Here is a 14,001-nt window from a genome sequence, read left to right as displayed (position 1 = left end):
GAGGATACTATATGTACATTTTGGCATCCGTGCAACCTCACAGTATATGGTCTCTGTGCCTGCACCTACCGAGGCAACTTCGCAGTAGGTTGCTTTCACGGCATGGTCTCCGGTGAAGCTTGACTCGCTGGTCAGACTATTCCTTGCTGTGGGCTTGGGTGTACGGGCTTGGTGGTATTTTTAGGTCCTACATCTGAGCTCAATGATGATATGGTGCGTATATATATATATGTGCATGTATGAGTGTGAACTGTCAGTCGATCTCCCGGCGACAGTTATCACACCCAACATGCCCAATTCAGCACACATGGGGAAGATGTTACAATGGCCAAGTAGCATAATTGAAATTCCTGAAGTACATAACCACCCAGTATCCCGCCATCGTGCTTAGTAGACAGTTTCTCACCCCCAGGAGTAGCCGGAGACTGTAAATGGTAGCCCAAGACGGGGGTTGCATATTACTGTTTCTATAGCATCTTTTCACCTAGGGCTGCTTCCTGCCCCCTCCTCATAATGTATCTTGGCGCACTTATGAATTAAAACATCATAAAGGAAATATATGCCTGGCTCCTCGGGACACAAGCAAGCCGCAGTCGTCCAGGGCTCTTCCACATGGATGAATCCGCTAGAAAGGCCAAGTATGATGCACAAAATATTTTTACTCATCAAGACTTGAACCTACTTAACATTGGCCGGCACTTAATGTTGTTTGGATATGTGATGTACCCACAATTAGTGGAATAATGGGCTCTCAGAACGACAAAAATCCCAATGCGGCTATTATAAGTGGGTCTTGCCCTAAAAAGTTTGCCTCCACTCATAATGCACATTTGGGCAAGACTACCATACAACAGGCCGGCTGGCCCAATGGCAAGGCGCTTGACTACGAATCAAGAGATTGCAGGTTCGATCCCTGCGTCGGTCAATTTTTTTGCTTTTGCTCCATTGCTGGTCAAGATTTGAAGATGGTGGTTCAACTACATGAAGGGTATTGTGGCTGAGTGGCGTTTTTAGTTTTTGATGACTGCCGAGTTACCGAGAGCAAGGGAAAAAAGCAAGATGCCTCTCATGGTGTCCAGAGATGAGATATAGTAAAAGCCCGGCTATGTGTTGCCGTGTGGCGTGGAGTTGAATTACGTCCCGCTGTTATACGGAGTAGAACCCGGAAATTATGTTGTGAGCTGACCTATTATCGAAATATATTCCCATCGAAGCACTCTTAGTATACCAATAGTTGTCAGAATCTCACACGCAAATTATGATATCTATATCTGTGGATTCTTAAAGAACAACACAAGCATACTAGGGACTTCGAAAAGCACACTGTTATTCGCCAAGGTATAGGATGGGTCTTTATTGGCCAGGATATACCCTCTAAAACGTCACGAATTTCCTATGATCAGACATAAAAGGTTAAGGTTATGCATTTCAGTCAATAGGTCCGCTGGAACCCAAGGAGCTCGTCAGCCCCCACACAGTCCCCTAAAGCATGTATGGGCTCAGTACTGTTTAGTCGAGACCCCCTCGTTGGCTTAGCCATTACTTATGTTCCATTGGTCTCCTTGGAATGTCTGAGCCCAAGGAAGACTAGAGCGGCATGATTCCAGCCAAAATGCAGCCATATTCCAACCAGAAACGATGTCCACCCATCAAATGGCAAGCCCGTGGAGGAGTAGACACCGAGGAGAATGTGCTGATATTTCCAATCGAGAGACCCAGGATCAAAGTTCGTAGAAATAGAAATGCATCAGATGCATAGCTGAGGACAGAAGTTGAAGGAAGCCCTCGACTAATCCAAACATGTCAGTTTTTAGTAGCTTTACAGGGCGCCCCAAGCGAAAAACAGAGCACTAAGACAGAATGTGGACACCAAGCTGTTTCAAGTCTGGTCTTTCCATTGATCTTTGGTTAAATCCAAACAACTGTGCCAAAATGGAGAAGATACTAGGTCTCCATGATCTTGGTAGTGATTGATAAACTAAAACGGAGTTGGATAGAACGCCTCCAACATCCAAAACTCCAGATATGAGCAGAAGCACATTTGTATGATAATTAACGCAAGTAAATACACACGTGCAAAAATGAAGCACCTAAAGGAGGATAAATTAAGAACGGTTGGTGCGCCCTTGATTTGACAAGCACCTACACTTGCCTGCTCGGGTAAAGGATAAGCGGTATCTAGAACTGTCGGGGCCGCATTCCGACCTCGAGAACCCATATAAAAGCAATGTCAATCCGCATCGACCTGAACAGAAACTCGCTTCTCAAGAATCTGAATCCCCCAAAATTCCTTCCCAGTACCCCTCCCACAAAATGGAAATCCCACAACCCCTCCAAGCACCAGGTCCCATCAAACCGATAACCTGCGTCGAAATGCACACAGCAGGAGAGCCAACACGAATTGTATGGGACGGTATTCCACCTCTAGCAGGTAGACTCCTTGAACAACGAGCGCAAGCAAAATCGAAATTTGACGAATTCCGCCGTGTACTCATGCTCGAACCACGCGGCCACTACGACATGTACGGTGCGATTTTACGACCTGAAACTGAGCTTGTCACATCTGGAGAAGCCCATATAGGTGTTCTGTTCATGCACAATGAGGGATTCTCGACCATGTGCGGACATGCGACGATCGCGCTGGGTCGGTTCCTTGTCGACGTTGACGAGAAGGTATTTCCTCGTCGGAAGGAATTGAAACATGATCCCATATCCCAGACAACGACTCTTAATCTGCATGTGCCATGTGGGGTGGTGGAGGTGACTGTCCCCACCTTGGCGTGTGGGAAGTCAGATGCGTCGCGGCCTGTTTCTTTCGTGTCTGTGCCGTCGTTTGCTACGGCTATCTCCTTGCAGGTCCCTGTACCCGAGAAATACCGTTGGGCTGAGCTTCATGACAAGACTACTGTCACAGTTGATTTTGCTTATGGTGGTGCGTACTATTGTATGATTAGTGCCGAGGAATTGGGATTCCCTAGTGGTCTTGGTGCGGTTAAGTTACAGGAGATGGACCATGCGACGAAGTTGCTCAAGGAGGCGGTGGTCACAAATCCAGACTTGAAATATCTCACTCAAGATATTCGAACTGCTGAAGAAGGGTTCTTGTACGGTATCATGATCACAGATACCCGACTGGGACATGTTAGTGCCTCGGAGGGGACGGCGGCCGCTCGTGCGCAGCTGAATGTGAGTAGCGAGGAGACGGGGCTCTGTTTCTTTGCGAATCAGCAGATTGACCGGTCCCCCACTGGAAGCTGTGTCGCTGCGAGAGTGGCTCTCGCACATGCCAAAGGGTCTTTGCTTAAGGGCGAGAAGAGGATCTATAATTCATTGGTGACCCGTGCTTATAGAGGTCTTTCTGGGTTCGTTGGCTCCGTTTTTGATGATGGAGACACACGTGGAGAACATCAACAGAGTGTTCGAGTCTCAGTCGAAGGATATGCATATTATACCGGATATCATTCCTTTGTGGTAGAGAAGGAGGATGGCCTGGGAGTGGATGGATTCTCTGTGAGGGATATTGCTCTTTAATGGCCATTTGAAGTAATGCGATGTGTAGCTGTGTTTGTTTCATGAATACCAATTCGAGTCTGACTACCTAAGCTCTTTGGGAATGGGCTCGTGGCCAAGCTGGCGACATGGCGCTGTCGCAAGCGACAAGGCGTTGCCCATCACTGGACCTCCTCTTTTGGGGTTATTCTTATATCGTAAGACCCAACTGTTCTCTTATAGTCGTGTTGTAGGTTTTCTTTGCTCAACTTTTCTCTCTACCCCATATTGTTTGCTCTATACATGTTTAGATCCACCCTCTCCAGGCCAAACAAGGAGGCTTTCTCCGATGACAACATGATCTGCCAAGTCTAGCCTCATTGCTGGTCTCGCAGTCCCGCACCTCTCAATCTGCCTTTTCAGACCGAGTGTCTTGTACCGTAAGACATCAACACATAAACAAGAATCACTACAATGATCTAAGGCTATTACACTTTACTTGAGAACTGGGAATGATTGTAAATGTGACAAAAAGACGAGCTTGTTCTTGAAAGGAAACCGAGACAGAATATTGTACATCATGTGTGGGGGATGGACAAGGCGTAAAACAAAAAGAATTCTAAGGGTAGTCTCTATAATCCTCCCGAGCATATTAGACTCGAGTCATTTATTTACCAATCTCAACACCACCAGTGGCACCGAGCATGCGCTTGATGTCACCGTAGATAGCGAACTGACCGGCGGTGATGGAGCCAACCATGAAGAGACGGGCACCAATACCACCGTAAGAGCCACGGATACCGAGCTCCTTGGCAATCTTGATCAGACGGGTGACGGTACCCTCACCAGGAGCACCCTGGGTCTTGTTGATCTTGGAGAGCATGGTATCGGCGGGCTGGGAGATGATGGCGGCGGCGAGACCGGCGATGAGACCGGAGCCGAGGTTGATACCGGTCTTTCCGGAGTCGGAGAGAGTCTCCTTGTTGACGTTGGCGAGGATGGCCTCGGAGACCTTCTCGAAGACGACGAACTTGGCCATGGTGTAGGGGACCCTGGAATTGAGTTAATGGGATTGCTGTGAAACATGTATCAAAGGGGAAAAAAACGTACTGCTTGAAGAGGATGGGTCCGAATCCAGAGTAGAAGGCACCAATGCCCTCCTCCTTGAGGATGCGGGTCATGGCAGGGAGGAGACCGCTGGCGAAGGTAGGCTGGGAAACAAGACGGATACGGGTGGCCTCGAGAGGGCACAGGGCGATATCGGCGATGAACTCAGCGGCACCGGCGGAGGCGAGGTAGACGGCGGTGCGGTTGTTCTTGGCAGTCTCGTAGCCAAGGGCGTTGATGGACTGCTGCTTGAAGAACTCGTATCCACCGAACTTGAAGGCACCCTGGAGGAAGTAACCGGCGGCGGTAGGACCGAAACCAGTCAGGAGAGCGCCAGCACCCTCGTTCTGGATGACCTGGCGGAAACCACCGAGCATACCGCGGTTGTAGGTGACGGGGTCAAGCTGGATACGGGTCTTGACGCTGTGGATCGGATATGAGCGGAAATTCTTGATCGCGCACTGGAGTTTCAGAGACTTACACATCGAGGGGAGTGGCAGCACCGTGAGTGATAGCGCAGCACATGGCACCAGCAAAGGCGAAGCGAGAGTACTATAAGGGTAAAATATCGCGTCAGTCAAGATGGAGGTTCAGAATTGCTCAAAAGACTTACCAGGTTCAGAGCACTCATCTCCTGCTTGGGGGCGATAGGGGCGGCCATTTTGATGGATGTGAAATAACGCAAAGAAAAACGTTAAGAGAGGAGAGGGTGGAAGAATTGAAGCCTTTGGGGAGTGGAAGAGAAGAAGAAAGGATTTGAAAGGGATGGGGCCGAACCCGAAAACTTTTCGCCAATGCGGGAGCCGCTCGGTAGCCACTAACCTCCGATCGCCCGGTCAACCAGCGTTCTATTCGCAATCATCTTCTATTTTGTTTGATAGGCATAGCCAATTGTTAATTGAAGGGGTCTAATTGTCAATACTCAAATTGAGGTTGAGTGTTGACTATTAGACGTTCTAGTTGGAGTCCATTGCCGGAAATAGGCGGGATAAGGAACCGCAACAGGGATTTGATGTCTCATTTCAAGTACAAAATAGATGTTAGTTCTAGGCATTAGATTGAATCAAGGAGCATGTTTCAACCCATATATATGTTGTAGCATCGTGATAGATGAGGATCATCACAAAGATTGTACATAGAGAAATATCCGACGTAATTGGAAGATTATTACAGCCACTACGTCACAGTGGACACGTAGTCTGCCAGTGCCATATTCAAGGTGGATATTTGTACCTTGCTATGATCTATATATTGTAGGATTGCATATTATACATATTGTATATATTCTGATGGTAACTTGAAAATGATTTATATCTACACCTATTCGTATAATTCATGCAACTTATGAAATACTATCTGACTATGGTACTTTATTAGATCTAAAGCCAAGGTAGATGACATCAAAAGATTCGCACAAGCCCACTTAGCCTCCCGAGGTCTCGCAAATATCATTTTTCCCTTCTCGCGCCTTTCGTAACGTCTTTGCACCCTTTGTCAACCTTTTGTCTTTTAGTCACGCAATAAATACTGAGAGCCAAGTTGTGGACCAAAGCCCCTACCGTAAAACCCTGGCTTAGCGCGCTCAGGACTATCAACCTACTAAAATTTTAGATGAAGTTATGCAACCTTGGAAATCAGAACCAATGAGATCGACAGATAAAGGCCACGAGGCCATTATGGGATGAGCTTCGATATGACCAAGTTTCTCGATGGGTGATAAGAGATAAATTCCTGGTTCATGGGTCGAGAAAATTAACACACTGCAACTGCCTTTTACCATACGTTCCTGACCCCCAAAATGGTCGCCATCACAGATGATATTTTTGCCCCTCGCTTTGCCATCTTGCAAGATCTGTTCAATGACGGGATCTCTGCACAAAAAGCCGCTGAATATTTAGCTTCAATCTCATTGGCAAACGACTCTGGGCCTGAAGAGGGAATCACTAGCTTATGGACCTTGGTATTCAAGTGTGCCTACAAATTTCCGGAACATCATGATCGACTCGTCAATATGCTAGTTCAACTTTCGAAACTCCCGGATGCGAAAACATCGAACGGAGATTCCATTGTGCTCCACGATATGCAAGTCTGGAAAGACCTACCAATGCTTGGCTGGCAAGTCCGCGACGAATGGAATGCAAGCGTACCTGCTGGACCTCCCGAGTCTCGTCAAAACGCAATCGCGCAAATCATCAACAGAGACAAATTCACCGCACGTTTGATGGCGACGCAAGAATCTGTTTTTGCATATTCCTGGTTTGCATTGATCACTCTGCGCGAAGCACTGGAGACACCAGCAGATCAATCTTCCGAGAGAAATCTAGAAGCACTGATTCCTGCCGCTGCTGCGTGGATCAGTATCCTCGGGGCCGACATCTATAAATGGGATGAACGATTTGACGGCGCTCTTGGAAAAGGAGGCCCGCTCTGGAAAGGTCAACATGGGTTTTGTAAGGAGAGGTGGCAGCTTTGGAAGCAAAGATTTGGGGAGTTGGTCACAATAGAAGCTGGAATTCGAGATGAAGTGAGAACAGCAGCAAAGGACGCGAAGCGGAGAATGGAGGAGATTGAGAAGTGAGACTTAGTACAGCTATATCAATATAGAATCTCTCTAGGAATGTCTATTTTAAGCAATAGTATAAAGAATCACGAAAAGGGTCACTTGGCAGCAAATTTTCTTCTTGCACAAGCCACTTCTCCACTGTGGAAGCGTATTTATAATTTGCTACTAGCCAAGGCCGCCATTTTGAGGCATTTCCAGATTGGGAACTCTGTTTAGTCATATTACAGGAATTGATGCTTTTCTACGAATCTAGACCCCAGAAGTCCAAATTTCCTTTAGTCACTCTTGCGGCAAATGGCGCGGATGGATTTGTCTATGGCTCGTACGATGCGATATGTTTGTGCATTTCTAATAGACGCCGCGGATCTCTCATGCTCTACCTGAAGCTATTGTAGCGCGGAATTCGCGCATTGAATACATATGCAACTGTTGAAAGTGATTCGCTGCATTGAAAATCTGCGAAGCTCGCTGGAAGAATGGCTGTGCCCTGGGGTAGTTGACACGGTGCTGCGATAGCCTACACAAGCAAAGCTTCATAAAGAGGCAAGCATATGAACTATCCATCCTCATCATTAGGACGGTGGATGTTGATTCAAATGTTAATCTTGGCTTTCAGAACTAGAGCATGTTTGTTGTTTCCATACAGGAATAGTGCTTCTAATAATCTTCACAGGCCAATGTATCTCGCACAACAGCCGGTGTCAATGTTCCTCGTCAGTTCCACCCAGCTCTGATTTTGAAGACCGTGATCCGTTTGAGCATTGCAAAATGCCATTCTTACTTTCTTTACAGCACTGTGACCTTGATTGACCCAGAGCCACAAACCTCGATCAAATGCTGCCATCCCTAAGCCGCTGTTTGAGGTCAAGAAGTGGCGAGAGATCGAGACTCATTTTAACTCCCTTATTCCATACAATTCAAACTATGAGCTGATGATCTTCATGTTGAGTGGCTACTATCAAACTCGATGAGAAGCAGTCATCTTGGTATCCCTCTAAAAGTACACTCATGATACAGGGCTTCGAATGGCACGTGCCCGCTAACCAACACCATTGGCAGTGTCTCCGCAAGGACAATCTGATATGGAAGAAATTGGAGCCGCAGTCCGAGCCATCGTGCAGAGGAACGTTTCCTATACTTATGCGTCCCGAATTCTATACCCTCTCGGGGAACCAATGGGGCTGCCGAGCGGATGGGAGAAATCCTATGAAACGGCATTTTAAGTCCCAGCCACCAAGACTCGTTGAAGTGGTTGAAGTTTGGTGTTCTGAGATCCGGTATTGAGATTCTACAAATTATTGACTACTCATTTCATATTAGCAACGGAAACATAAACAGCTTGTGCGAAATCATGCGCAATAATGTCGTGATTATCTGTGGATACAAATCTATATTGAGCTTTCATGCTTGTGGCTGTTGAAAATTCTGTCATCATATGTCTGTCGGAATTGAGCAGGATTCAGGGAATTTTCGAGGCACCTTGAGGCTGCATATCGCAATATTCCGAGGATTGCGCATATTGGAATGAGTATCTGAATCGTTTCAGCCTGTCTTTTTAGGTGTCTTCTCCCGCTCTTATTGGTGTTGTAGCTATAAGGATGACTGGAAACGGACAGCGCAAACCATAGACTAACGGTCAAAAGTCAAATTCGTATAGATTGCCTCCCAATATATTACGCGCAATCCTCGGAATATTACGATAGTCAAAGATATAGTAATATTGGTCTCTAGATGTTCCAGGATTGTTATACTCGATGGTTTCCTCTGTCAGATTTTTTTTATAGAAAACAAACAGCATCATCAACCAATCAAAATATTTTATGTGGGGCAGATGTGTCCCGACGTCGGACATCAAACCCGGTGTTCACCTTGACAAAACTTTTGCATTTGATGCCCACACTCATTACTCAATGTATTTCTGGAGAATATTTTCCATTAGGCTTTTTGGCCGTATAAAATCCATCCAAATTTTGTCCTCATGACTCGTGGGAGGCCAGGGCATATCGGCCAGAAAGCCGAACCCACAGCACGCAACCGGAAATGATACCGGGGAATTTTAGCTTAGCCGACACCAGCCCAACATCCGAGGAATGAGCTGCCCAAATTGACAAAAAACTACGGAGTCGAGGCATACCCCTGAAACGGCGTCGTTTGCTTTACTCCGTACAATAGATGTGGAGCGATTTCGGATCCTTCCTCCGAGAAATAGAAAAAAAAAGTTGAGAACCCACGCTGTGTGGAATACCCGTTCCCGTTGTCCCCAGCATTGGCGTCCCCGCTGCAGGGAGCTTCCTCCTAGTAAAAATTGGCTCTAGCTTGATCGGCTCAATTACGCAGCGCAAATTACGCACATCATGGGAACAACTGCTCGTCAGCCCAAACAGCTTGCCCCATTCGTCCTAATTTACAACAGGGAAAGCTATCTGGCGCAATTGCTAATGCAAGACCAATCGATAGATCGGCAGGGTCTTCACCCCTAATTACACATTGAAGAATTCAGTATCCCAAGGACTGGATGCATGCGGTCAAGGTATTTGCTCCAAAATTTTTATGTGTGGGCTTGGATTGCCCTCATAGTTTCGCAAGCGGCATGTTTTAGTCTATGAAGGTATTGAAAAATCGGTCTTCTATGCGAGATTCCATGTGATATCCCGTACAGTCACATTTCCAGTTGCCACTTTAGCAAGTTGCAGCTTCTTAGCTCCCGTTTTCTCGCCCAAACAGCTGGGGAGGAGCCGTTCTACCCGAGTCAGGGATGCTGATCATCATCACTAAATGCCTAATTTGACAGGGAAGGCTAGAGTTCTCGCCGTATTTTTCAAACTGGACTCGCGTACATACTCGATTTGTCAAAGCTAGGGCGTACCATCAGAGATTGCTCCGTGGATGTGGAGTTGAATCCACATTAAATAAGACTTATTTCTCTGAGTCAAACATCCACTGGCATTTTGTGAGCGCGGCTTTTTTCTTCTTCTTCAAACTTGAACCTTTAATAATCATTGCTTCCCGCCTGGATCTTCATCTTTGCGTACAAATTGTCCATTTTGGCGAGTTCAGGTCTACAAGATGCCCGATCATGGCGCTGCCGAGGAAAATGTGCAGAAGGTCATGTCAGCAACAGGTTAGTCACCTATTTCTTTTGTCGAAGTCGGTGCTTTTCATGTTATATGTTGTATATCATTAGGAGTTCAAAATACTGAAGTTGTTATAAAGAGCACGTAGTGGCTTCTTCTCATGATTCACAACACTCCCATGACTCTGAAGATCGAGACTCAGAAGTCGACCATGAGCCGATTCAAGAACGTTATGAAAACCCTTCGTATTCTAGATTCCGCCAAGTGGCTTCCAAAACAATCGTTTCATTTGGGCCTAGTGACCCAGACAACCCTGTCAACTGGAGAACGGTAAGTGAGATAGTGTCCGGTATAAGGAAGCAATGCGAGGGAAATAGTACTGATTTGTCCCACAGAGGAGGAAGTTTCTTGTTCTCGCATCTGGTGTCATGCAGGTCATGAACAGCACTATCGGCTCGTCGATTTGCAGCAATGCCATCCCCCAAATCGCCGAAGAATTCGACATTACCAACGAAACAGCCCTCGTTTTGCCCATCTCCATCTTCCTTATCGGCTACATTTTAGGACCATTGCTATGGGGCCCTAGCTCCGAGTATTTTGGCCGGAAGCCACCCTTGCTCATCGCTTATGTTTTGTTCATGATATTCACGCTGGCGTGCGCTGTTGCAGATTCATATGCATCTCTGCTTGTCTTTCGATTATTCAATGGGATGGTTGCGTCGGCGCCTATCGCTACTGTTGGCGGATTGTTTGCCGACGTTCATGACGACCCAACACTGCGAGGCCGCCTGATGGCTTATTTCATGGCTGTAAGCTTGCTGCATTCACTCGACTGGGGTTGTTGAATCTGACAGCTGATTCTCTAATAGTGTACAACCTTCGGGCCAATCATCGGACCTTGGCTATCTGGCTTCGTGGCAGTTGTCAGCTGGCGTTGGTGCTTTTGGATTGGACTCATCCTGTCAGGCGCTAGCTTGCCATTGGTTATCTTCATGCCTGAGACTTATGCCCCGGTCATTCTGAAACGTCGTGCACACAAACTACGCAAAGACACCGGCAATTCAAGTATCGTCTCGCCATTGGATGTTCAAAGTCGCAATCTGCGAGAAATGCTTCTTATCACGATCTCACGACCCTTCCGCATGATTATTCACGAGTATATTGTTTCTCTGACTTCGTTGTATCTTGCTTTGGCATACGCAATTTTCTACCTCTACTTTGAGGCATATCCAATCATCTTCCAAGGTTGGTGATCTACCCTAGCGTGTGCAGAACCGTGTTGGCGACAGACACTGATACAAATCATGTAGGTATCTACAAGATGAGCCCTGGTGTGTCTGGCTTGATGTTTCTACCTAGTAAGTAAATTCATACGGTCGTGCCCCTAAACCAAAAAATGTTATATTCTAACATTCACACAGTCGGAATCGGCGCTGTCCTTGCCTGTGGAGTCTTCATATGGTACGACGGCTACCTAGCCAGGGCAAAGGCTCGCAATGCCAGCTGGGCCTTCGTCGAGGAATACCGCAGACTCCCTCTCGCCTGCCTTGGCGGACCCTTATATGTGATATCTCTTTTCTGGGTAGGCTGGACAGCCTCGCCGAACATCCATTGGGTTGTACCCTTCCTCTCTGGCATCCCATTCGGAATGGGCTACCTCTTAATTTTCATGGCTATGCTGAACTACCTGACTGATGCCTACGAGACCCTTTCCGCCAGTGCACAATCCGCCGCAAGTTGCACACGAAGTATCCTGGGAGCTGTGCTCCCACTAGCAGCCAAGCCGATGTTCAACCGGCTCGGCGTGCCTTGGGCCTGCAGTACGATCGCCTTCCTTAGTCTCGGTGTCTCGGTGATCCCGTTTGCTTTTATTCGCTACGGTGACCGCATCAGAGCAAATAGCAAGTTCTGCCAGGAGCTCAAGCGTGCTAAGGAGGCTGAAAAATTGGAGCTGGAGAGAGAGGATCGCCTGGCGTACGGTGATGACACCCTTGCGCCTATCCCGTCTCGGAATACTGGTATCTCGATGACGAGGATTGATACTTCTCGCACCGACAAAGCGTCGATTATTTGTTGAAAATGATCAGTGATTGGGTCTTTGAGGTTGAGTGCTTCTCACGATTTACTCATTGAGCATTCTCTCGACAAAGACTTTATGCATGTTGGAACATCTGTTCCTCTTGCTTTCTTGTTTCTTTTTGATTTCATCGGTTTGGCGATTCAAAAGTTTTTGATTTCCTTCTCACGAGGCGAGTGACATGACCATATCCTTATTCTCTAATGTTAAAGCCACACAGAACATCCACCGATTGCTTCGAACCTCGCTCCTGTCGAAAGGAGGAACACACATAAGTCCCTTCTAATTTATATCTTACTTGATGTTCCCTTATTCTGAGACGTCTCACTATACTTTATACCAGGGACCAGAGATTGCACCAGGCGAGCGTTGCTTGATACTCATAAATTTGGTATCTTCTACTAGAATGACCTTTTAGTCTAGTCTTAATGAATTTTATTTATTCTCTCTCACCTTCTCACGCTTGAACCCAATATTGCCAACTTTGTGTAATCCAAAAGTCACACTATTATTAGTATAAAGCAATTGCAAACTATAGCTCGATAGTCAGCCGCCGAACCGACAGGAAATATTGCAGCTCATAGTTACTACTAGGCACTTTGGCTAAACCAGTAGCTATGCACTATACGGTAGCGATGAAAGGAATCTCGGAAGGAAGATAGAGGGCAATATCTGTGAAAGGCTCAATCCGATATTATGGGCATGAGACACTCAGAATGACCTTGCTGAGCCCCTCTTGGACCTCAATCAGGAATCATCTGTCTGTCTAACATTCCTAGAATTTGAACTAGGTCCCAACTTTCTCCAACATGACTTCTGCTCCTGGTTTCGAGGACTTTAAGTCCACACATTTCATTTAACCTCCTCGTCCCATCTTGATGTCGAGTACCAGAGAAAGTGAATGAATTTACGTCTCAAATTAAGCAGGGTGATGTGGCGGTATGCTTTGCCTACACCAAGTATCGCTATCAAAAATGGAACAACGATACACTTGTACTAAGTTTGACTACCAATCGTAAGGCTGAACGCATGTGTTATTATCATATTATTGCTAGTGTACGTGCCCTAGTCTGAGATTTCATATCAAACATCCTGTATGACTTCCTAGATAGACTTCCCAGGATCCAAGTCTCCGTTAACGGATTGCTGAATTGTACCTTAATAATTGGGCTTCGGATCCAAAGGATGATCATTGAAAATATTATCAAGAGCTGATCTCACTGAGAACTCTATGTGAAGCCCTTGTTCAGGCATAAGAACTCAACGTTCCTCTGTTTCCCTATCAAGGTGACATACCACTAAAATGCTAAAGAGAATATGATCCAAACCCGTCAGCGCTAAGCTGTGGACGAGAAAAAGAGCTCCTAGAATGCGGATGACCCAGCCGATGAGGTTCTTCAGCCTGTTTCTCTCGAGATCAGCCATTGGGTCTGGTTAGCAGAAGATATCCGTTCACGAGATTGTGGCAGGTTAGCAATTGCCTACCAGAGGACCTTGGGATGAATTGAAAGGGCTTACAAATAGACCATACGAACTTGAAGCAAACAGAGAGCTTGTTAACATGACGGTAGAGGGGAGACTCAGGTGACTCTTAGCCAAGATCGTAAAGTGAGGTTATTTTTAGACTCCGGGGCATTTAGTAAGCTGGAATCACTTGGATATCACACGTTTTCTCCCATCTACATGTAATA

The 14,001-nt window shown here is 46.5% G+C and overlaps 4 protein-coding genes across 4 annotated transcripts; 3 read left to right on the top strand and 1 right to left on the bottom strand.

Annotated features, from left to right (window-relative positions):
• Positions 1-2,313: 2,313 nt before the first annotated feature.
• N7500_007763 (putative proline racemase) lies at positions 2,314-3,531 on the top strand (the record flags this gene model as incomplete). The annotated part of the gene is made up of 1 exon (XM_056678907.1): positions 2,314-3,531. One exon carries the CDS (start codon positions 2,314-2,316, stop codon positions 3,529-3,531), a length of 1,218 nt encoding a protein of 405 aa, XP_056529279.1.
• A 482-nt stretch (positions 3,532-4,013) lies between these two features.
• Positions 4,014-5,257, bottom strand: N7500_007762 (putative mitochondrial phosphate carrier protein (Mir1); the record flags this gene model as incomplete). The annotated part of the gene is made up of 4 exons (XM_056678906.1): positions 4,014-4,541; positions 4,600-5,019; positions 5,078-5,148; positions 5,210-5,257. The coding sequence occupies 4 exons, from the start codon at positions 5,255-5,257 to the stop codon at positions 4,157-4,159; spliced, it is 924 nt and encodes a 307-aa protein (XP_056529278.1). The 3' UTR covers positions 4,014-4,156.
• A 1,137-nt stretch (positions 5,258-6,394) lies between these two features.
• On the top strand, positions 6,395-7,174 carry N7500_007761 (DUF3632 domain-containing protein; the record flags this gene model as incomplete). The annotated part of the gene is made up of 1 exon (XM_056678905.1): positions 6,395-7,174. The coding sequence occupies one exon, from the start codon at positions 6,395-6,397 to the stop codon at positions 7,172-7,174; it is 780 nt and encodes a 259-aa protein (XP_056529277.1).
• Positions 7,175-10,225: 3,051 nt separating this feature from the next.
• Positions 10,226-12,310, top strand: N7500_007760 (MFS transporter; the record flags this gene model as incomplete). Its single annotated transcript, XM_056678904.1, has 6 exons — positions 10,226-10,280; positions 10,373-10,563; positions 10,629-11,042; positions 11,103-11,478; positions 11,544-11,591; positions 11,655-12,310. The coding sequence occupies 6 exons, from the start codon at positions 10,226-10,228 to the stop codon at positions 12,308-12,310; spliced, it is 1,740 nt and encodes a 579-aa protein (XP_056529276.1).
• Between the last annotated feature and the right edge of the window lie 1,691 nt (positions 12,311-14,001).

Source organism: Penicillium coprophilum (assembly GCF_028826855.1).
Source record: "Penicillium coprophilum strain IBT 35676 chromosome Unknown utg000005l_segment0_segment0, whole genome shotgun sequence".
NCBI classification, from domain to species: Eukaryota; Fungi; Ascomycota; class Eurotiomycetes; order Eurotiales; family Aspergillaceae; genus Penicillium; species Penicillium coprophilum.
This window is presented reverse-complemented; position numbering and strand designations above follow the sequence as displayed.